The sequence below is a fragment of the Molothrus aeneus genome, chromosome 6, assembly GCF_037042795.1.
Source record: "Molothrus aeneus isolate 106 chromosome 6, BPBGC_Maene_1.0, whole genome shotgun sequence".
Lineage (NCBI taxonomy): Eukaryota > Metazoa > Chordata > Aves > Passeriformes > Icteridae > Molothrus > Molothrus aeneus.
This window is the reverse complement of record NC_089651.1, coordinates 37,524,312-37,549,293: the sequence shown is the minus strand read 5'-3', so window position 1 is coordinate 37,549,293 and position 24,982 is coordinate 37,524,312. Positions and strand designations below refer to the sequence as shown.

Below are 24,982 nucleotides of genomic sequence, written 5' to 3'. Positions count from 1 at the left end.
GGCTGAGATATTTTTGCCAATTCAACCTTAAACATGCATACATTTAGAGATATATTATGATACATTGAATCACTAGAAAGTGTTCCTATAGAACAATAAACTGTGTGGATATAAGCATTTTTGCAACTTTATATCTATGTCCACACTGTAGTCTATAAGTTCTATGTGTGAAGGCAGTCTTAGGATTGCCCTTGCCTTTGCTTTTTGTCTAAGAACCTCTTGGATGACTGGAAATTACAACTGAAATAGTTGTTGCTTCTTAATTCATAAGTTTCTGAAACTAGCAATTTCATTCTATCAATGTTTACATTTTCCTCCTTGCTATGAATGATTAGCAACTGTATGGTAACAATCCAAATAACTTTCCAGCTGTCCTAAGTCTTCCAAAGAGAGCAAGACTAACATACGCACTGGATTTACCACCTTTAAAGTTGTTTCCTTCAGTTCTGCTCTACATGCATGCTTTATATAAAACAGACATATTTATGCCTGTTCTAAAGTGCCTGACTTTTAGAAATGTACTACTTTTTTAGAAATGTTCTACTTTAAGAAATGTAGAAATTCTGTCAGTATCTCACTTTCTCTTGGGTGTGAGGCACCAGCATGGGTATTGTGGGCAGTGGTGTCCACCTAAAACATGTCCATCCCTGCATCTGTGGGAGAATGGAGAATGATCATTTGGGTTGAGCCTGAAGAGTTTTCCTTTCAGAGGATTTCCCTGGAGTATAGCATTCCCCAAGGACTATATTCTGTGGCTGTGAGGTAGTATGGTTGGCTTGACTCAAGGTATAGGACTCAGCAGGCTTGGATCCTGTAAAAGCTCAAAATCCAAACTGAAGCTTGTTTTGTACGCAGAGCAAGCTACCAGCTAACTCCAGCCCCCGTCTGCCTTGGCTGAAGTGCTCTGAGCATGAGCAGAAGCATCGTGGTGGGGCTGTTCAACCTGTACACACCCTGACTCACCTGTGTGTGGTCAAGTGGGGAGACATCCAGGGTCTTTTTCAGCCAGCTACTCTCTCCTTCCAATTCTGCTCTTATCTGGGATCTACCATCAGAAGAGTGCCTGGACAGTTAACCTCTTTGCCTTAGCTTTGAAGGTCTTCTGTTAGAGATGAGTAGCAGGACAGAAGAAAATAAGGTGGAGGCCAAAGGAGTCTCATATTAAAGGGATAAGTCAGAATACTGGTCACGGTTGTGAGTCATCACATTTGTCAAATGAATGACTCAAAGAAAATCCAGCATGGTCTGTATTTGATTGAGCAGATGTATATGCTTCAGATTGACTCATCACTGTACACTCTGACTAAATAACCCAGATCAGCTACTGGGCCACATGAAGATCTCTTCATGTGCTCGTCAAGAGAAATTGCACTGCATGGGATCATTTCAATGTGCAAGAGGGTTTGTCTAATCTCAGTATTAGTGACAAAAACCCCCACAAAAACCAAAAGCAAACAAACAAATTGGGACCGTACAGTCATATAATAAAATAATAAAGCAACATCCTTGAAATTATTTGTTCTACTCATCAACTAGACAGAGAGGTGTTCAATGTAAGAAATTCAAATAAGATGAATGCAAACTTAGTAAATGGTAGGTTAGAATTATTCAGCTTGAGAGATTCCAATCTTAAATTTGACTGTACAAAGAATATCTTAATCATACAGATCCAGGTTTCAAGCACATTGATTCAGGATATTTAAGTCTATTGTAAAATTGCTCCAGTAGCGACAATGTGCATATGTAGCAAAAATTAACAAATCTGCCCATTATTCAGTCTTCATTCACTCAAAATCCTTAATCAGCCATCATTCATTCTAAATATTAGTTAGCAATAGAAATTCAGCATATTTTAGTGTAAGAAAATTACAGTAGTGTCAATGCTCTATATCCTGTGCACTATAACTGTAGGAGAGAAAACGCGGTAGCAATCCTCTCAAAGCTTAAGCTGGTTTCAGAGACATTATTATGAAATGAATAGTGGTTTCACAACATCATTTTATCATTTTGTAACCAGGTTAGAGGCCAATCATACATGGTCATTGCTGCAAAGTAGATAAGGTCAGAGTTCCTCCCCGCTAGTATAAAGTTATCAGCTTAAATACCTTTAATAGTATTTTCTGAGAGAGAAAAAATAGGATGTGATTAAACTTTAAAGGAACGTATCTCTTAATTTCTAGAGTTGCACAGAAATTAAACATGCAATATCTGTTAAAAGCAGTGAGAACCATATGTCTAAATCCTATTAAACTGTGAAAAAAAATTAAGAATGTGGAATGCCTTTTCACAGAATGAATCCAATGATATAAGAAACATCCCAGTGCTCCCCAAGGGCTTTGTGGAGGGATGGGCTCTGCTGTACTGGGTGTTATTTAAGCTCAAAAAGAGCCAAAGCAGATTCTGGCCATGACTTACTGCCCTCTATGATAGCAACAGACGCAACAATTATGCCTGCATTTGCAACTGTGGAATGCCTGTCTTAAGGTTATTAAGAAACTACCAAAAATTGTGACCACACCAAAAATTCACTGTCAACAGGGATTGGTTCTTTACCTTTATTTGTGATTCATGAAAACAACAAAGTAATGAATGCATCCAGCAGCTGCAGAATAAGGAACCTCCTGTTCTTGTGATCACAGAACTACTTTAAAAGTATGTTGAAATATAACTGCGCCAGAATGAAAGAAAGATTAAATGTGTTGTGAAAAATCATGTGTACTTCTTCCATGGCTTCTTTTTTTGACTGAAGAATGTTATTTATAAGTGAGTATGTTATTAAACACTGAACATAGTGCTTTACAGCCAGTAAAAGACAATAGACCAAATGTTACTGTTACCCACAGCTGGAGTGGATTGATAAAACTAGCACATTGTCTTTGTTCACATAGTTTAAAGTCTAAATAAAGATATATGATCAAAAGAGTGAATTGACTTAGCAAGGTGACAGAGAAAGGGCAAAAGGTGAAAAAAAGCTGTATCAGTAAGTTATAAAATGCATAAATGGATAAATATTTTTCTGGGTGCCCTAAGCTTTAAAAAAGAGATCTATGGTTAATGTTTACATTACAGAAATTAACCATTTTCAAAACAGCATTTGGAATGGAAAGGGATGATACTAGTCCCCCAAAATCTACTAGTGCATTAAAATGAGTCAATGCTTGCATATATGTTATACTTCTCCCTTTATATATGATCCAGTAAACTGTGAAAAAGGTAGGTGTCATTGCTATCATGTCATTTGACAGAAGAACTTACTAGCAATCTATCATTTACACATTTTCACATTTATCTTTTCAACCATACGTTTTTTTACCAAAATTATAGTTGAGAACCTAGCATACCATTCAAGGTCCAAGGATGTTCTTCATTAAGAAATCCAATTATTTTTTTTCTAAATTCAGTAAAACCTTGAGAGAACAAAGTGGCAACTTTGCAGAAAAAAATAAAAAGAACAAAAAAAGCAAGAGAGCTAGTGGCTAAACACACTGCAGAATATACTCTCCCAGTTGCATGATAATATAGGTAAAACTGAGTAAAAATTCTCCTTTTGCACTGTTCCAAGTATATGATTTGGACAAGCATTAGTTCTTCCAACATAAATTCAAGTGTGATTTTTAAACTGACAACCCTTTTGTAAAATATTGCATGTGCTCTACTTTTTTCAGAATAACAACAGTCACATATGGAATTATTTTGTAATGGACATAGTTGAATAAAAATTTTGGAGCATCTTTGTGTAAAGCAGCTCCTGGTAGTTTAAAGAGGGGAAGAAATAGGATAAGGAAATGAATCTGTAATACTGGAAAGATCCAGTGAAAAGAAATTTAAAAAAAATTTAAAATTGTGGGGAGCTTTGAAGAGGCAGCTGGGCAGGGGTGGGGGAGGCTGCCCCAAGCCTGGGTTGACTCTGTCCCTAGGAAATTGTTCTACCCTTGTAAAGCATAGAGACCAAGTGTTTTATAAGATTTTATGTTCCAAATACAACTATTTTTAAAGTTCTGTGAGTGAGAACTGCAATCTCCCTGACTAGGGAACTATGTTTAATATATCTGTTAGTGTATAAGTCATCTTCTAAAAGGAAAGCAGCTTCATTTTTGCTGTTTTGTGGTAAAATCCACATCAACAACCCCACTGAATGTTACCAGTCATACCATTCCTGCATCTTGAATTAAAACTACTTTCAGTAATTTGTAAAAAAGTCCCAAATTATTGTAAAGACTAAGCATTGTGTTAAAATAGAAGAAATATTCCTGAGGAAGGAAAGTAAGTTTTTTCTGATGTTTCAGAATTATTTTATGTTGATTTCTCAATGCCCACTTAGTAGACATTTAGCTGGCATCATAAAAACCTGTTCTAGGTCCTGCTGACCTTATTGGAAGAAGAACCAGAGCCTGGATTTGTAGATTTTAAAGAACAAAGGTGAAAACTAAATGAACTGCTCCTCTCTGTCCTAAGAACACGAAAACACAGTGCAACCCTATTACTCAGTGAGGATCTGTTCACTGGAAAATCACTGAGGGAATAATGAGGGGGGAAGAACACAAGGAGGAGGAAAAGGTGAGAAGAAAAGAGAAAGAGGGCAAGAGAGAGCAAAGAGGAAAGGGGAATTTGCTTTTGATGTCACAGTTCTATCAGCTCATGCATTTTTCATGGATACCAACTAGTGCTAAAATAATGCTGTGCTGACAATACAAGCATGAAAAAAAGCAGCCAGGTTCCCAAATATCATGATACTGGCTTAAAAAAAAAAATTACAAAAATTTATAACTCAAAGCTTTCTTTCCCTTCTAGTTCGTAAGCCTTTTGGGGCTGCCCATTCCAGCATTTCTCTCAAACTTGAGATTTATTATTTTTAAGGTGACCTGAGGTTCCAATTTAATTGCATCTGCTGAAGAGCTTAAAACAAAGCTAAGTGTTGCAAAATCGCTGCAACCCTGAGCTGGCAACACTAAATGTCATAAGCATGGCGTACTATACAGTTTTGAGCAAAGTTGACTAAAAATTACCAGATGTTAGATACAAGTGCATTAATTAAAGTAGCATTTGTGCCCTTTGCTAGAAAGAAAATAAAACCTGAAAGGGAAGCCAGCTGGTAAAGGAAAATAAACTGGTAAGACTCCGGAGTTAAGCTGGTTTGCAGTTCAAGCTTTGTAAACTTAATTTGAGGAAGTGAACATTAACATTTTTCAGTGTTTTTGATTAAAACCTGACCTTTTAAAAATAATTAATGGATTGTATGTATACATTCTTTTAGGTTTTAGTCACACTTGCTACAGCAGCACCGATTGCTGCCTTTACTTGCAGAAGAAGAAAAACCATGCACAGGTGCAGGAAACAGCACCGGACCTTTATTTGCAGGAACGGCATTTTCAGTTGTTGAATTATTTAGGTAGCAGCCTTCAGATATTAACCACCTCAATAGTTCTAAGGACTTTCTGCAGTTACTCTGTAGATTTTTTAATATAAACACTTCACTTAGTTCTGATTAAGTACAATGGATGTGGACTTTCTGTGGTTTTTGTCTCCCAACCTGGCTAGCACTCTTAGGAACACAATTAATTTAATACTCCAGTTTTAATTACCAAGGACACTGTAAACGCATTAGTGTTTAAAAAAAAAGGTAATGAAAACCGAATACATTAATGAAACCATTTAATGACATTTTCGGTGAACTAGAAGGAAAAGCAATGTTAGGGGGCCAACGTACAACCCTCACGCTCATCCTAATTATATACAATCGCACTTTCTGCAAAATACACCCGCACGCCCCCGCCCGCGCCGATAGCACTATGGCTCGGGGACTGTAACTGAGAGAGCAACGTGCCCGGCCCTGCACTGTCAAACGCCGAAATCCGCCGGGATCAGCCCCGCAGGAGACGCGCCGGGGCCCGGCTCGCAGGGCAGGTACGAAGGGCAGAGAGGGGGTGGCTCCGGGGCCGGCGGTCTCACAGCTGCTCGGCGGCCCCTCGGCACCGGCTGCTGCCGCCGCGGGCGGAGGCGCGGGCGGGCAGCACCGCACGCCGCAGGCTCGGCCGCCCCGCCGAGCCGTGACCGCTGCGCCGGGGTCGCCGCGCTAAAGCCGCCCGCAGCCCGGCCCGGCCCGGCCGCAGCGCCGCGCCGAGAGAGCCGCCTTTCCCCCCGGCAGCCGGGCTGCGCGCACCCCCCCGCACCGGAGGTCTCCGCTGATAATTCAAAAATGGAGGATGCGCCCTCTCAGCCATTAATTAATAATGTAGCTCGCTGTCTTCCTGTGTGACACACGCTGGAAGGCACCGAGCGGCCAATAAAGATGTAGGGGAGAGCAGGGGAAGGCTCCTCCCCGCAGCTCTTCCTGATTGAGGGCTTGAAGAAGTAGATCAAAAACTTCCCAGGAGCCGGCGGGGGGGGCGGGGGGGGCTGAGGAAAGGGAAGAAACGCGGCGAGGGGGACCGCGCTCCGCACCGACCGAGCAGCGAGCAGAGCCTGCGGCCGCACCAGGTGGGCAGGAAGGGAGGGAGCCCCGCAGCCCCCGCTGGACAGGCCGGAGGCCGGGCTGCCCCCCGCGCCGCGGCCGCGCTGTCCCGCGGCGGCGGAGCCCGGCAGCCGCCGGGCCGGGGTGAGGCGAGGCGCGGGGCGGGAAGGGCGAGGACCCCAGTTAGGCAGCGACCCGGCAGGAAGGGAAGGAGGGTGATAAGTGGTCGGCGCTGCCCCTCCTGGGTGTTTGCTTTGCGGAGAGGAGGAGGAGGCGGAGGCGGCGGCGGGGGAGTGGAAGTTGGTGTCCGGCCCGGCGTGTGTGGGTCAGAGGCGGGGGAAAGGGGGTGACCTGAAGGCAGAGGCGCCGCAGGAGACAAAGCGCGGCTGGGGTATCCCCGAGCCGAGCACGTTGCGCGGCTGGCGAGGGGGTTGCCGCCTCCGCCCGCCGCTCGGCGTCATGGCCCCATTGTGAGGCGGGCGGAGGCGGAGGAAGGTGCCGCCGTTGGTCCGCGCGCAGTCCCAGGCAGGCAACGGCGTGTCGGGCACACAAAAGGCTCCGCCGAGCCGCCACCGCCGCTCCTGCTCGCTCCTGCCTTGGCTCCCCCGGGAGGAGGGACACGCCGGGCCCGTTCCCTCCTCCCCGGGCTGGTGGGCGCCTCTGCCTCGCTTAATCCCTCCGTGTTTTTTATTCTCCTCGTACCCTCTGAAGCCGATCCTGGGGCAGGAAGAGAGCCGGGAGCGGGGCAATGCCGCTGCTGCACCGAAAGCCCTTCGTGAGGGTGAAGCCCCCCGCCGACCTCCGGCCGGACGAGCGTGTTTTCTACTGCAGGGTCACTAACGAGATCTTCAGGAACTACGAGTAAGAAACAGCCCCGCGTCGGTGTCCGCGTCCCTATGTCCGTCCTGCACTCCCCCGCCAACCCCCCCGCGCTCCGGCGGCGGCGGGCGGGGAGCGGCTGGAGCCCCCAACCACTCTGACACCTGGGCGGGCGGGGAGGGAGGAGAGGGGATTCCCCGGATCGCTGCGGGGAGCTTTGCCGGGGGGTGTGAGTGGGGGACCGTGGCTGGCGCCGAGCCTGTGCCCTCGCGAGGGGGATGGGGGAAGAGAGGGCGGATCTCTCGCCTGGGGCAGGGGAATCCCTGCCCCTCCTCGCCGGGGGTACCCCGCAGCCCCCTTCGCCCTCGGGGCAGGAAGACAGCCGGCTCCTTCCCCCTTCCTTCTCTCGCTCCTTCCGCGGTGTCGCCCCTGCCCCCGCCGGGGAAGTGAAAGTTGCGCGTGTGGGAGGCGGCGGGCGGCAACGAGCGTCTGCCGGGCTTGGGCTCGGGCTCTCCCTCCCGTCCGCCCCCGCCGGCAGCCGCGTGTCGGCGGCAATCGGCGCTAGGCCGCCCCGCGGAAGGGGCCGCGCCGGGCCCGCGTTCAGCCGGCGCAGCGGGGCCGCCCGCCCGGCGTGTGCCCGTGCCCTATTGTTGTGCTGACGGCCGGGCGGGGGATACTGGCTGCCGGGCCCGCCGGGCTCCTCCGGGCTGGGCTCCCCGGCCGGCTCCCGCCGCGGTTAACCCCTTGCTGCCGGCCCTCGCCGCGCCGCCCAGGGCCGCGCTCGCCCCGCCTCCGCGGGGAGCTGCGGGCTGATCCGGTTGGAAATGGCCGGCGGGGCAGCGCGGCGCGGGGTCGCTGCACCTGTCCGGCGGGGCAGGGGTCCCGCCGCCGGAGCCCTCCCGTGCGGCTGGGTGGGCGGGCGGCACAGCCGGGGGTTAAACCCCGCCTGAAGCCCAGCGAGCGCACCTGTCACCTTAGGAGCTTTTTTCCTAGTGAGGCTTTTATCGTTTCTTCTATCGCTCTTATATCCTTTATATATTTTTTTTCTTTCCCCCCCCTGTGTGTACAAAGCTGAACAGGATAGGTGAAATTCCCGTTAACGAGTGAAGGCGGATGGCACGGGTAGTCCCGAACTTGCAGCCACTCACTTCACCGCTTGTAAGAACAATGGACAGAAAGTATTAGCAAAACGTTTTTCAAAAGCTGATAAATTACGGATTTTCACCACCGGTCTGATCCAGCAGCATTCCCACCTACAAAAGGCCCCCACATCCAAACTATAATTTTTTTAAAATGTGCAGACTAACGAGGTTAAATCTAAAATGCTTTTCGTTTGCAATATATGAAATAAAAGCACACCTAAATCTTTTTCATGTTTAGACTTGTTTTTGTTGTTCAAATACACTTGGATTAATAAAATTTTAAAGAAGCTGGATTAGGTAACTTTGAAGGGTAATGCCTTACTTTCCCCTGAACTATATACTCTCAGGGTGCTGATTATGTTGTTGGGAGTTCTGTAAGGAGTATTTTCCTTATAGGGTGTATAAGAACCTAACAAGGGACAGGTGACAGCCTCCTGTTTCTGTAGGAATGAAGTCCCCCTCCCCCAGCTTCTGATATTGCTTTGCTTACATTGATATTGATTTGCTTATTCTGATAAGCTACTTTTCTGGATACAATTATTATCACATCATTAGATGACTAATGTATTTGTTGACACAGGGAAATATGTTTCAGATACATGTAGTTTTACTAAAATTTCAGTATGGAGAGTATCTTTTTAAAATGTCTGTCTGTCCTCAAAATGTTTGGTGACTATTTGAAGTATTCTGACAGGCATATTTATACTGTAGAGGTGTTGTCAATAAGTATGAAAGACCAAATTCCTTACTTAACCAAAGTTCAGGAATTAAGGAGTAAATTTAGATATGTTCACACAGGCAATCCCTAGAAATGTCAGGAGGTGGTTAGCTGAGAGGTCAGGCTTTAGAATGTGGTATTTGGGAAGACTCCACAGAAAACTCTGCTATGCTTGTTTTTTGTGTATGGGGGTGTGTGTGTTTTTGGTAATGGGTTTGTTTTTGTTGGTTTTGTTTTCTGGCCCTTTTTGTTAGGTTGGATAAAATTGGTGCATTGGATTGAAAAATGTAGTACTTTCTTTACCTAGCAAAGTGTTCTGGCACAGATGGGTTGTAAGTTTAGGTTACTGTTGGTTATGGCATAATCTGCTGGAGAACATAAGGTTGGTCGTCTTTTAGACAGTTTTAAAGGTTTTGATCTTTCAAAACATCAGCTTTCTCTGCTGATTGATAATGCCTTCTGAAAACAGTATTACCTATTTCTTTGCCTAAGCAAGGGCAAGTAGATTAATAGGGAAAGGAAGGGCCCACTTCTTTAAAATTGTATTAGCTGTTTCATGAAAGAAAGTCATTGTCTAAGTCAGACTTCTCTGAATCTACTATTTGAGGGGAGAATTTAAAAATTCCAGAGTCCGACTAGATGAAGAGGGCTGTACAGATATACACGATAATCTGAATTCACGCCCTACATCAACTGCATGAATGCTTTTAACTATTACAAACAGTTAAGACTCAAGCTGGTTTTGTGTTTGTTTTTTGTTGGGTTGTTTGGTGGGTTTTTTGGCAGAGCACAAACTTAGTGGTGAAAAGCTGCTTTCATGCATCTGTCAGCTTTAGTAGAGTTGATTAGAAATCACACATTAGTATTACTCTTTTCTATATAAGAAATGGTTATACTAATATGAGAAAAATTTGGCAAGAGTAGTATTTTGTAAAGTGACTTTCCTGTAAAGAATGTATTTCCTCTTTAATTCGAAATACAATCACATAATTTTGTAATCCTTTCAGAAGGGAGAGCCACGTCCAGTTATATTTATCCTTAGTAACAGAAACTGGGAAAGCTGATGTTTTCCATGCTTGATTACATTCCTGGTTAGAGGGACAGACCAGCAAGGAGAGTCTGTGGTGTCAAAGTAGAAAAATCAAGTACGGATGTGCATGAGATATATGGAATGCATGAAAAACATACTGAACCAGTGGGATGTTACCACCAGTCTTTGACACCTTGTCTGTGACAGTTAATAGCTGATATAGATGTGCAGAGAAAGCTACTACTAAAGTGTGGGAAGTCCTGTATATGAAGATAGTTTGAAAAAGACAATGATGAGTAGTATAGACACAGTAGTAGGAATGTTTCTCATTCTAGAACGTGATAGCGGGGAAGAGCAGTTTCTCCTCACCTTCAAAACTTAGTGAAACTTCTTTAGAGGCTGACCTGTAGAGTTCTTGGTTACAGTCAAATAGAGATCTTTCAAAAGGCTTTTTAAAAGCCCTTAATTAAATTAGGTGAATTTTCCTCTTTTCTTGGAGAGAAACTCATCACTTAAAATGTATTCCTTAATGCATAATTAACCTACAAATATTAAGTAATAAATGTATTTATGATGGTTTTTTGTTTGTTTTGTGCATGATTTGTAATGCAAGTTCTTGACTACTTCTGGAGACCAAGAGTATAAGAAAACTCTGATCCAGAATGGCAGAGTGGTACACTAAATTACTTGTTCTAACATATGCTAAGAAAAAGAATGGAAGTAAATATTAGCAATAAATGCTCTTGAAGCACACTAAAAATATAGTCAGTCTTAAAATCAAGAGGAATATTTAGTGTGTTCAAGAAAAAGCCGTAATTACTAGGATGATTTTTATATCCGTTGCAAATGCAGTCAGCACAGAGGTTGCCAATAATTTATTTCTTGCTTCTGTTAATGACCTGCCTCCTATCAAATACCTACTGAGTAGTGGCATTAAACTACTACTCAATGATTTGCTGATAATTTTACAGTTTGCCTTACCTTGCATAGAAAACTAACTAATTAAATGAAAAGAGGCATCCAGCTGAGAAGTTGGTGTTAATTACAACTACAAAGACAAATTAGTTTTTTAGTCCATGCTGCTCGAGTAGTTGAGCTGATGTGGACATCACCAGGGTGCTGCAGTTGCATTGGACATCTCGAATGCAGATGCATCCATGCAAGTGACGTTTGTGGATGTGTTTTGTATGAACTTCTCCCTCCATGTTGCCAAGAGCCACAGAGATCTTGAACCAGCAAGGAAGCCCCAGAAACCATAATACCCTAGATAAAGACATAGGTAATGCTTGAGATGTGATGTAGCAGCAGATGCTCTTGCTGTTGTGAAGTTAAGTTGGATGTAGAATATGATCAAGGGCATTATTACCCTTCAAGTAAAGGGAAAGGGTATCACTGCTGCTGCTGCCATTCCTTGATTTGGTAGATGTTGTGTCTTTGTCAAGTGTTTTGTGATAACTGATGTGCCCTGGAGAGAGACAGGGACAGAAGGAGTATATTTAGTGGTATACTGTGGGATTCTGTTTTCTCTAAAACAAGTTAAAGTGAGATCCTTAAAACACTGCAGTGAAACTCTGCTAACAGACTAAGCCACAGATGGTTTTGATGCACTGTAGGTAAAGATAGCTAAATAATGCTTTCAAATGGAACGTAGCTGTTTTTCACACTATTTTTTTTCTTCCCTGTAAACTCACAGGGGAAAAATCCACACAAAACAAAAGAGGAAATGAGGGAGAATGAAACTAGATACACAAAATATGCTCATGTGTAAATAGAACATATTTACTTCAAATATGTTTCAGTTAAAATAATCTTAGCATTTTGTACTTGTAATAATCATGGATTAGGAATTTTTAGAAAGAGGTTTGTTGACTGGGATTTTAAAATTTTTTTTTGTTATTTTTTAATTTTTTTTTCTCCTCTAAGTTCAATGCTGCTGCTTTAAATAGCATGACTGCCCGGTGTCCCCTCACAAAGAATAACAGCAGCTCTTAAAGGGACACTGTCTCTGTCCCTCCCTTGCTCTCTGATGCCTCCTTGACTTTTTTTAAAAACTTTACTTTCATAATTTTTAAAAAATTAGATTCTGGTACATTTTTTAGTAACTCTTGAAAGTGTTTTTCTATTTCCTGGCTAAAGATAGTTATCAAGAGCCTCTTGGGTAAGTGAGACACAAAAATATATTTAGAAGTGCAGCTGAATGAAGATTGAAGTAAATGCTACTTTATCCATTGAATATCCATCCATAAAAATTACCTTGTTCTAATACAGAAATATTGAAATGTAGGGCAAGACAAGACCTGAAGTGATCACATTTCATCTATTCTATCGCCTCACAGAAAAACCCAATCTAAACTCACGAAACAGATTTTTGTCTAACCTGTTCTTTAATATGTTTAAATAAGTATAATACACAATAAAGATGCACAAAGAATGACTGACAGCCATCTGTTCTTCATATCTTGAAGAGTAGTTTATCTAATTCTCTCTCCTTTGTTCTTGTCCTTTTTGTCTTTAGAGTAAGCAGGCCCACATTATCCATATACTGTCAAATATATTAAGTAGATAGCAGGATAGCAGATGATATAAAAATCTGAAATTCTGTAGCTATTAAATATTATCCAGATAATTTATCTATCCCTTCCTCTTCTGTCCTTCTTGCAGCTGATGGTTCTTCCTAAAGCATATCTTGCTCAGAGGAATCCTGTGCTCATACAGAAAGGATTATCTGAGCCAAGACCCTTCATTGTCCTCAATCTGAAATTTCCATTTTCATTTACAAAATGTTATGGTTCATCTGTCCCTCTGCAGTGAACACTGTCATCTGCATCAGTGTCACTGATGAACATTTGCCAGCTTGGGTTTGCAGGAAGACTGCAAGAAAAAACTGACTGTGAACTGTCCAATTCTCTTAACCTCATTGCTAGAAATTATTTGAACAGGTCTATCCTTTTAAAAATGGGAACAGTATGGTTTAGTTTTGGGGTTTTTGTGAAGGGAATGAAATGAAACTTCAGTATAGGCATCTCATGTAGCATGCAATTGACTGAAAGTACTGTGTGCTTTGAAATAGCTGTGTTGGACTGACAAAGCTTTCTGAGCTTGGTTTGTCATGTGTATTCAGTAGTTATCAATACTAGTCCATTAATATTTGTAAAGGCAAGTAAAAGCATTGTCTGAACTGGGGCATATTGAAAGATTGCTTTGCTGTCTGATCACTGATCCATAGTATATGATATGTTTTAACATGGCTTTGTGAATTGATGCATCATCTACTTCATTTAGAAAATGTTTTAATAAGCTGCTGTTCTTCTGACACCTGTCAGAAATGGACAGATTTTGACTAATGAAAGCTCTTCATTCTTGATTCCAATATAATAGCTAGTAAGCAAGCAGTAACAACAATGCAATTTTAGCCTTAATTGGAAATATGTGGAAGGAGGAGAATCAATATTTACTAACGGAACAAGGGAGGAAAAGAATCTGTAGGAAAAAATATTTCAGTGCTTTTTTTGTAAGAGCTATGCAAACAGTGAAGGAATAAAAACTATTTAGAGAACTACTTGACATTAATTTTTTACCTCTCCCATCTTCTAGTTTGTGAGTTAAGGCACTCAAAATCTGGAACTTATTCAAGTTGCAACATGTTTCTGCGATCTTAAAGTTATTTCGTGTTTGTACAGTTTTAGGCGCTCGTCTTAGAAATATTTGTGGAAATGGGGGAGATGTGAGTATGATATGACACCTATTAAACCCAGTGTGATTATTATTATGCAAAAGGCTTCTTATACATGAGTATTTGTTTGCAGCATGTCTAAGTCTTGATTCTCTTACTGTAGTCTGTAATGAGAGGAGACTTTGGTTGTACAATAGCAATTTACCATGCCTGAAAAACGTCAAGTACCCCTTGATATGTACAAACTGTAGAGGAGTAGAGCTGCTTTTGCATTTCATGCTGTAAAAGATATTTGCAATTTGCTGCTATATTAAATGTGAGCAAGTTTAAAATGTTAGTCAGAACTCAACTGTTTTCTTTCTTTCTTCCCCCTCTGACCTTTCTTCCTTTCCAGTGATTTTTTTGAGCGCACCATTCTTTGCAACAGCCTTGTGTGGAGCTGTGCTGTCACAGGTAAACCAGGACTCACATATCAGGAAGCTCTGGAATCAGAGAAGAAAGCCAGACATAATCTTCAAAGTTTTCCAGAAGCACTCATCATTCCAGTTCTCTACTTGGCCACCCTTACCCATCGCACCCGCCTGCATGAGATCTGTGATGAAATCTTTGCTTATGTCAAGGATCGGTATTTTGTTGATGAAATAGTGGAAGTACTTAGAAATAATGGTGCAAGGTAAGTATATTTAAAAATACTAATTTTTGTTTGTGTGTGCATTTTTGAACCCAAACCCCAGGGTAATAAACTCCATCAAACAAATACATCCAAGTGAGGTGTGATGCTTCAGTTGGCGATACTATTACTGCGCTTCTCTACTTTAATTAAGAGCAGGATTGTGTTGCTTGCTTGATACCTTCCCTTAGCTTTGAAGTAGCTGTGGAGATATGACAGTGTTCTCAGGTCTTGACACTGCATGTTTTTTGGTCTGTGTAGTGGATTTGCAAAGGAATGTTGGTTTTTGTGAAAGGTGGTTTGTTTGTAGAATAAGATTTGGTGTGAAATTAGGGGAAGATACAAATTTAAAAAACACACAACAGTTTTCATGAATCATTCAGAATTAATGGCCAGGCTACTGAAAGCTTAAAATAACTGATAAATGTTGGATTTTTATTTCTTAGGGAGTGCAAAAATTGTGACTGCATTTTCAGTGAAGTTGGGAATTAATTGTATAATATTTATAATAGTTGATTATCTGGAATTTAGGTTGATAGGGGTTTCTTCCCACTCAGAGTTAATGTTATTCTTACTGATGTATTTACTGCAAATGTTTTTATTGTCGTCTTAGACTGATTAAAACCTTGGAAGAATTTTAAGCTTCAGATGCATTCTTTCTCATATCATTGGTACATATGCTCTATAGTAGAAATAAGCTTGAGTCTTTGTTTAAAGCAGCTTTTAGGGGAGGTCTAGAAAAGGTTCATATTTTGTCTAAATGAGTTTACAGTTTTACCTAATTGAGGCTTAAGATGTGAAAAAACATGCTTAGCTTGGATGTACCTGCAGAATGGGTGCTAAAGCCTTTGTGGGTTCAGCTGTTGCTGCTGGGGTTTTGTTGCTTGTAGGATCATTTTATTTTGCTTTTTTTCAGGAGGTAGGTGACAGCTTACACTTCAGAGTAGAAGGCACTCCTCTGGGTAGCCTGATACTTAGTGCATAGACTGGTGTTTGTTGGGTGATAGGAGCAGGCTGGTTCAAAATGGTCATTGGAGAACAGTTATTCTGTGTCAGTTTTTGTAGTGGCTGATCCAGATATTATTTATGGCAAATTTTGTACTACACCAGGAAGAAAAATCTCGATGCACTGCAGGAGATAGCTGTAAGGGAATTGGTATGGTTATGTACATAAGGTCAGTGCTTAATAGAAAAGCTTTCCTTCTCTTCACTGCTCTATTCTTTTCAACCAGTAAAGTGCCAGTCTGCAAAGCCAGGATGAGAACAACTTCAGTAGGGTTACTGCCTTCTGTATGGAAAACCTATATCCAAAGTTTCTTTCTCTCTTTCTCATCTTTATACTTGTCAAATGACTAGACTCAGGTTTCCACTGGTATTGCAGTATTTTGCTTAGAGAATGAGGTGTGTGTTTGTTTCATTTGTTATTTAGGAACCCAAATATTATGAACTGTCAGTATTGTTCAGCTGTTCTTTTTCTTTTGCTCAATGAAATGCCTTAGTATCTTCAGATGTAGAAAACAGTTAGTTTCCAAAATAATAGCAAAAAAAATTATTGTTCTTCTAGAAGTTTTTTCCCCTCAAGAATAACTCTTTCTATTACTTTTCTAAAATATTTGCATGTGTGCATTGTAGCTTTCCAAACATGTTTCCAAAGGTAAAGCTGTGATATCACCTTAAGAGAATGCTGCGGGTTTGTTACCAGCTTTTAATTCAACCTTCTTGGTTATTTGAACTTGTGTTGAGATAAACACAAAATAGTTAGATGTGCGTGTTCTACTTTCACTGATCAGTACATGTATAGGATAGAAGTTAAATTTCTTGAGCCTCTGAGATGGATACCTTTCAAAAGATTTAAAGTTTCAAATAAAATTTATTTCCATCACAAATTAGCCTGCTAGAGTTTGTATGTTTTAAACTACGTAAGTATAAATTGGTGTAAAATGAAGAATAAAAAACTTTCCTTAGCTGATTGTATGCACCTGATATTGCAGACAAAGGTATAGCAGGGTACTACTTCCGACCTTTAATACTAAATCCAGGAAACACTGCAAATAGCATGGTAATGCAGAGGGACTTTCATGCTCAGAGGTACATAATTAAAGAATACAAAGTGGGAGGAGGTGAGGTGTAGTTATTTGTGTGCCAATTAACAGTTGACTTTGCCCTGCATTTTGAAGTACTGCATTGGGGATTAAGTGTACCAACTCACGCTACTTGTACATAGTACGGCTTTCAGCAGAGCCATTTGCAGCTATGTTTTTGGGATCTTTTCTAGAAAAAGTTACTACAGTCCATCTATATTGTAATAGCATCCTATGAGAGCAACAGAATTTGGCAGATCATGAAAACCCAGTTGTTTTGTGGTGTTGTAAATTCTTCCGCTGTTTTAAAGTTTTTTGCACGTGTAATGTCAGCAGGATTTTTTGGTTTTCTGAGCTCTGTGCATCATTTAATTCCAAGCCTACTACATAATGCATATGTAACTAAGCCTTGTTCAAACAATTTAAATATTGATATTTTATAACTCCTTACTTTGCATGCGTAATATACTCACAAGATAGACTGCAGCTTTCTAGATTTTGAACAAAATAAGCATTAGGGAGCCCAATCACTAGAAGGCTTAGCATTTTGGCTTAGTGGCTTAGTATAAATGTTTTTTATCCTTGAGCATATGAAGTTGTCTATAACACTGCAAGAGATGACAGCTGATTTGCAAAGAGAGGACAAGTTCTTTGTTCAGAGTCTAGGAAGATGATGGTTTTTTTGATTGTATGAAACCTGTGTGTTCTGGTTTTTGCAGAGTCTAATGCTCCATTACTTTTTCTGGTCTTACGTCTCTTCTGGTTTCTAGCCTTTTGCTATGGTGCTCAGTTTTGAATTTGGCTAATTCTGCCTTGTTACTGAGGTCTGGTAAGAGGAACTCAGGAGAGTTTGGGATATACTGTCCTCCTCTTGTTTTGGTATGTCTGGTGTCTCCAACAGCTGTTATCAACCAGAAACAAATTGCAGAGATAGCCCCCCCCCCCCCCCCCCCCAATCCCATCATATGCCTTGTTCAGGTGGTCTCTAAAAATTATGGGTGCATTTTGGTAATCTGTTAGAAGCAACAAGGAGATAATTCTGCTTGCTCTTTAACCCTTTCAAGTGATGTATTGATTAAAAATGGCCATCTTTCTTGGTTTGTGTCTGACTTTTCTGGCCAAACTGTGGCTGACTTTTCTCCAAAGTGGCAGCTGTGCTATGCTTTCAAACACAAGATGCTCAGATTTCCAGTTAAAGAAACGTAGGAATTGTGTAACAACATTTTCCTAATACTACCTTCACCAAAGACAAAATTACTATTTGAAATACTGGTCAGAAACATTATAGAATAAAAAGAAAACTTCATCTAAAATTAAGTTTGAGTTGCTAAAGAATTGAAACTAGTTGACATTGCAAAATATTGTTCATTAGAATGTCACATTGCAGTTTATGGAAAGTAGTTTATTGAAAAAGGCATGGAAATTATTTGAGATTTTATTGGGGGGAGGATTAGAGCAATATTTCATGTTAGCCATAGTCAATTAACATGTAAAATAAGCAGCTAAGGTTTTAGCTCACTCTTTATTGAGGGAGAGGAAATATGTTGGTCACATTACTGGAATTGCTTCCTATATTTGACATTCAAAACTGGAAGTTCAAGACCCATCATGTACCTGTTGGTCTTTTGATTTTCCTCAAGGAATAGTGTCTCTTGCAGGAACCTGTCCATTTGTTGCTGTCTTAGTACTGTGTTTTATTATTGATACTTGAAACTAGTGAAATTGATTTTTAACATTTTGGCATCTGAAGACAGTTACCTGAAAGCTGAAACTATGTGGTATGGAAGGCCTACCTGAAAATAGTAACCTCAGCTAATGCCTCAGACATACAAAAAAAAAAACCTTCAACAGCTTAACTTGCTCAGCAGTAAGACCTGTTCTTTTCTGCCTAAAATCAGCATCATGCTTTTTGGATTTTACAACTGTTTTAATTTGTTGGAGGAAAAACTACATTTACAGCCCATGTAAACAACAAATTGTGATTTATCATCAGTATTCTGAGTCTGGGTGCTATCACAAGAAGTAATGTCCTTCTTTATCAGGATATATAAGTGAGCAGTTTGATAATTAGTTAATTAAACTATAAGCTTTTGGTCTGACTTGAGCAGTGAGGAGATCTGACAACTCTACTTCCACTCTTGAAAATAGCTTATGTGGTGATGTCTTCCCTTCCCCATGTGGAGGCTGGAGCACAACTGATTCTTGTCCATTAGTTAGTATGGCACTTAAGTAAAAAGTCAGCCACTTACAGACTGAAATAGATGGCTTAAAGGTCAGTGTGTAAGAAGGAAGAAAATAATACAGAAAGGAATATCTTTTTTTCATTGAATTTGACCACTAGATGACACCACTGCAAAAGAATACTTGCCTAATGTCTGTGACCAAGCAACACCAGAATGCTTTTAAAAATGAGCCTACTTGCAGAAGTAGTAGATGATGTTCTGTTAGGAAAATTGCTGCATCTGATCATACATTTGATTAGGGTAAGATCCTTTCTCTGCTTTGAATGATCTGATGTTGACAATTGTCAAGCTGCAGGAAACAGATAATCAGAGATCAAACTTCTTTTAACTCATCAGTTGTTTTCACTGGTGTCCCAGTGCTTTAGGAGTGTTCATTTAGGAGTGGATTAAGCGTTGCATTAGGCCAATTAAAAGATTTGCATAATGTTTTCATCTCTGTAAGTCTTAACTGGGGCACAGGAAGCATGTTGCTGGTCAAGACTGTAGCTGATAAGGAGTTAGGATGGTGGAAGATAATCCTTGCAAGAGATGAAGTTATAGCTAATTTTCCAACTTTTCTATTCAAACTGGCAAGTTGCTTATATCTATCTGTCTATATCTATATATCTGTAGTTGTCTTCTGAGTGCTAGGATGAGTTATTATATAATAAGACCACTAGGTAGTGAGTGACAAAGTGTCTTGCATGTTTAGACTAATGAGTTACAGAGAATTTAAATTATTTAAATTATAATTACTAATTGTGTGGCTTTTTAGTGGTAATGCTTAAACGTAAGTTCCTGTACGCAAAGGAAGTTTACTACTTTATTTTGAAAGGTAAATTTGAAATTCCAGAAAGTATCAAAACTAGCATGGTGTCTGTGAAACAGCATCTCTGATAGTACTGGAGAGCAGCTTACCTATTCATAATGGAAACACAGTATGCATTTTTTCAGGATAGCTGTTTAAGGAACAGTCAACTTCTGGCCTGGAAAAATCATGTTTAACGAATTTACTTTCCATTGCCCTTAAATCCTTTGGGATGTAAATGTAAATTTTTTGACTATTAAATATATTTGTATTTGAGTAGTGGAAGCTATGAGATGATGATATATGGGAAAGAACCTGCAGCTCCTTTCTTATGGATTGTTAAAACAACTGTTACAACAATTGGCACTGCCAGTCTCTGTTAGCTCTCATTCTCACATTCTCTATTTTATAAATATAAATTCAAAGGTAAAGGTTTTGGTTTGTTTTATTGCTTACTTGTTTTTAATGCTATGAAACAAATGCTGGGCAGTCAAAATGATACATATACCAGTGTAGTAGTGTCCTAATTCTGCAGGAGACAGCTGATACAGCTAGTCTGTACTTGCTCTTTTCCTAAGCAAAACCGTGTTTCTTACTAGTTTCTTTGAAACATACAATCTTAATTATAACTTGAATAAAGATGCTAAAACCCGAAAGCAGCAGCTCTTTCTGTACTTTAGGAATCCATTATGTGCATAAAACCTGTCTCCTTGTTGTGTGCTTTTGTTTGTGTGTGCATTAAACAGTATCAGTTAGCTTAGTAAAAGATGTCACTTATTCCCTCAGATCTTGTCTTTTACCTCTTTAATTACTCTCAAGCGTATGAAAACTGTTAGGACGAGGATATGAGTGACTGCCCTTACTTGACATTTGCTTCTTAAAAACTTCCTAAAAGCTCACAAAACAGAATGGTGCTATAGCTTTTTTGGTGCTTTTTAGCACTTGCTACTACAGCTTCTTGTATTACTCTTATGGGGGTTTCTGTATTCAACTAACTATATATTTTTAGAAAAAGTGTGCTTTTTTAATTTTGGCATTTGAAAAACACTACTTTCATTTGTGTGTCTTGAAAAGTGAATTTGCTTCTGATTCACTGATCATTGTGGGTTTTATTTTAAAAGCTGGCTTCAAAGTGTTGCAGTGTTCCCCCACTGTCTCATTTAAAACAGCCATGTGCCATCCAAGGGATAGTTTTGTCTACTTATCATAAAGCATAAAGAGACACATTTACAACTCATCTGAGCCTTCAGGGTATCTTGTTTTTTTGACTTGAAATGGGGACGTAGCTGAATACCAGACTATTATTTCTGTCAGAGTAATTAGTGCCAGCCAGATCAGAAGCTGGTGTGCAGAATGCTCAATTGAGGAGCTGTGAGAAGTGGTTTCTCCTCTCAGAGCCTCTCTAATGCCAGCCTTGGTTGGACGTAAAGGCCTGCTTGGGAAGGCCTTTGGGAAGAACTTTACTGGGAAGAAAAAGTGCCAATAGTTGCAGGGTCGAGGTTTTTCAGATGGTATCCTGTAATGGTTTGGGCCTGTTACATAGTAGAGTGCAGATTCTCTTCTCTTGTTTAAACTGTGTTCTTCTACTTCTCCAGCAGCAGTAGATGGAGATACCTGGCCTGTTGCAACTCCTAATAGCTTGTATGTGTATATGTCTTTGAGTTGCTGAGATGAAGGAAAGAATTTGTTCTGGTTTGTTTCATTCTAAAGAGGAAGGGAAAAGGCTGAGGAGTATCAGGGAGTGTGAGAGAAAACAGACTGGTGGAGTCACATCCTCCAGCCCCTGAGAGAAATGCAGTGGATGGAAGCTTGGCAAGAGTCAGAGAAACTCTGACCCTCTCACCATCAGGGAGAAGGGGGGACCTAAAAGGTATGGGTCAATGGAAACAGGTCCCTGTCCAGGGAGATAGGACAACTCCCCCCAGCCTCCCCTTCCTTTCCAAGTGGCCTTGCAGAAAATGTATGAAGGTCTGCAATATCAGGGTCAGACAGAAAATAGTGGGGATGAAGTTCTCTCTTGGAGCTTGCCCACAACAAGTCAGCCAGACGGATCACAACTTTGGGTGTTAAGAAAGAAAGACAGGTGATTGTAGGTGATTCCCTTTGCAGGGAAACTGAGGGCTCCATATCTGGATCCATTCCACAGGCAAGTCTGCTGCTTCCTTGGGACTTGGGTAAGGGATGTCATCAGGAGACTCCCAGGACTAAGTGAGCCCTCTGATTATTACCGACTTCTAGTTGTGCAGGTTGGCAGTATCAAGGTTGATGAGAGAAGTCTCATGGCAGTCAAAAAGAACTTCAGGGCACTAGGGCAGCAGATTGAAAGAACAAGAGCACAGGTGGTGTTTTCCTCAAATCCTTTGGTAGCAGGGAGGAAAATGCTGAAAGGAACAGGAGAACTCACTTGATCAACATGTGGCTTAAAGGCCATCAGTGGTGTTTTGGCTTTTGCAATCATGGGACAGTTTCTATGGCACCAGGCCTGCTGTAGACAAATGGGGTTTGCCTGTCTAAAAGTCCATGAGTTGGCAGGGATGATTGAAAAGGCTTAAAATTAGGTTTGAAGAAGGAAAGGGATAAGACCAGGCTTGCCAGCGTTGGGGGTGAAATCAGTAGTCTAGCTGAAATGCATCTATATTATACTGACTCAGAAATGTGTGAGCCATGTTGGAACATGCAGTGTTAGGGAGATGAGCCAGGGTCTCCTAAGGTATTATAAACCAAAAGGGTTTATAATAATAAACCAGATAATATAATAACCAGAGAATTATCTCTTAAGGAATTCAGGGGTGTGCTCCTCTAGGAAGCTGACAGCCCAGCTGAGGGTGCCTTTGCATCAAAGCACACAGCATCAGCAACAAACAGTAGTTGGAAAGCATTTTGCTGCTAGAAAGCTATGACCTTGTTGCCATTACTGAAATATGGTGGGACAAATCCCATGACTGGACTGTGACCATTGATGGCTACAGGCTGTTCAGAAGAGATGGGAGGAAGAGAGGAGGAGAGGTTGCCCCCTACATCAAGAGGTGGATTGAGTGTAAAGAGTTGTCTCTGAAAAACAGCCATGAGCAGGTTGAAAGCCTGTGGGTAAAAATCAGACACTGAGGCAACAAAAGGAAGCAAGGTTGGTAACAAAGGTTGGTAACTGCTACAGACACCCCGATCAAGGTGTCTGTATTGACAAAACTTTATTGCTTTGTCAGGAACTATTGCTGCCTACAGGAACCATTGCACTCACAGGCTCTTGTCCTTCTTGGGGTCTTCAACCACCCTGACATCTGCTGGAAAATAGCACAGTGGCCTGGCTGAGTAGGGACCTGATGTTCAAACTAAAGAGCAAGAAGCAAATACACAGACAGAAGATAGGACTGACAGGTGACCTGGGAAGAGCAAGGCAAAGCTGGAATTGAACCTTGCAGGGGATGCAAAGAATAACAGGAAGGGCTTTAACACGTGCATTAACCAGAAACGGAAGGTCAAGAGGGTGTAACCCCCTGATAAACAGTGCTGGAAAACTGGTGACAATAGATGAGTGGAAGGCTGAGGTAATCAAAAACTTATTTGCCTTGGTCTTCAATGGCAGCCCCTCTTCTCCCACCTCTTGAGTAAATGGACAGCTCTCCATCCTCCTCTGCATTTATCTGTGGTCAGTGTTTGTAACTTGCATATGCCCTAGTTCTCATCTATCCTTCAGTGAGCTGCTTAAAGTAGGTGATAATAACAAGCTTACCCAGCGTTTCACATTGGTTTAGGGATTTTTGTTTTGTTTTGGTTTTTTTTTATATATATATTCTTTTGTTTAGTTTTTTATTAGGTAGTTGAATCCAGTTTCATGACAATTAATAAATGAAAGTGATTGCCAGAGCTGCAAAAAGCAAGCACCATGTATGTGGCTGGAAAGAGGAGTGGCAAAGGAAGATCTCCCCATTTGACAGGAGCCATTAAGTCATCTCTGCATCTTGTGGAGCAGCAGGCTCTTCTAAGCACAGCCCAGAATAGTTTCTGCAGAAGAAGACTGAGTTGGGTTTCCTGGGGAACTGTCCTGTGCCCCAGTCTGTAGTCCCTAGCCTTGGGTTGCTGGAGTTAGTTCTGTTCTTTTGCTTGTGCAGCTGACCAGCCCTACACAACTGTAATGGAAATCAATGGACGTTCTCAGACTTCTTCATTTGAGAGAGAAGATACATTTTAAAAATAAATTATGTTTGTGATACTGAACTCTGGCTTTGTGTTGAAAACCTTTGGACTCCTGTGTTGTTCTTTGTTGTTTTGGTTTTTTAAAAAGAATAAAGATAAAACCATAAGGCTAAGCGTTTATTGGAGCCCTTACTATAACAGACCTCAAAGATCTTAGTTTCTGAGCCTAACAAAAATTAGATCTGTAAGCATGAGGCCATCCTTTCAATGAGCCAGAAGACCCCACTGTTGATAACAGCCTGTAGTGCAGAAATAGGTAAGCAAAATTGTTTTAAGTAGTGTCTGAGCTAGAGTTGCTGGGACTGTTGTGTGCAAGTTCCTAATGGTTCTATTCTCAATTTATTTTGAAAGCCTTTGGCATTCACTCAGTGTGACTGTAATCTTTATTGTAATTTGAAAAAAATGCTTCCTGACCGATGGGGATATTTTGGGTACATATTTATGTACGTTGATGCTGCTGTCTTTTTAGATTGAGTTTTAGATTGAGTTGTCCCCAAATCTTATTTTATGGGAATAGTGAGCATGGTTTGATATAAGCTGTGTAAAGATTTTGAAGTATCTTTTTTAGGAAATAATTCAAGTAGTATCTTCATTTAAATGTCTTGCTTCAGCTTTCAGCTATGTTGTTTTATGTGCCTTATAATATAAAATAAGAGTTGTTGTGAGTGAACTCATGGAATTGTTAGGTTATCGAGAAGAGTAGACCACTTGCACTAGAAACAGTGTTTTTGCCACTTAGTCCAGGGAATTGGTGCTATTAGCCATGACTTGACTACAAGCTAAAAAAATCATTCATAGATTATTTCTTTAATGCCAGAAGGAATGGTTGCATCACTGTCTTTAATCTCCTGTCCATCAGTAAGCATTAAATTGCACAGGATTGTGCTTTTATTGCACCAGGTAATGTGTGTTTCACTTGATTCCTTCCCCAAAGGTTTCTGGTAATGATTTGAATGGCATAGAAGATGGAGTATCACTTCCTTTCTGAGATAGCTTAATCTGTTAGTCATTCTTCCTGCTGAAAAATAAAGGGGAAAGGGGCGGGGGTGGAATGCAGCTGTTATTGGGGATTTGGCTGCTTATTGAATCAAGCATATAGAATATGTAATTTCCATTCTTAGAAAAAGAGATGTGAGGCCCTGTAAATTACGGGGCGCTCGATGGATGAGCAGGT

At 41.0% G+C, this 24,982-nt stretch overlaps 1 protein-coding gene across 1 annotated transcript in view; it reads left to right on the top strand.

The window, feature by feature from the left end:
* The first annotated feature begins 6,438 nt into the window (after positions 1–6,438).
* BAZ1A (bromodomain adjacent to zinc finger domain 1A) overlaps positions 6,439–24,982 on the top strand; it is a 64,699-nt gene continuing 46,155 nt past the window's right edge. The window contains exons 1-3 of the mRNA XM_066552499.1: positions 6,439–6,477; positions 7,163–7,312; positions 14,228–14,506. Of these exons, the coding sequence (XP_066408596.1) occupies positions 7,200–7,312; positions 14,228–14,506 (392 nt within the window). The 5' untranslated portion in view covers positions 6,439–6,477; positions 7,163–7,199. The remainder of the gene's footprint in view (positions 6,478–7,162; positions 7,313–14,227; positions 14,507–24,982) is intronic.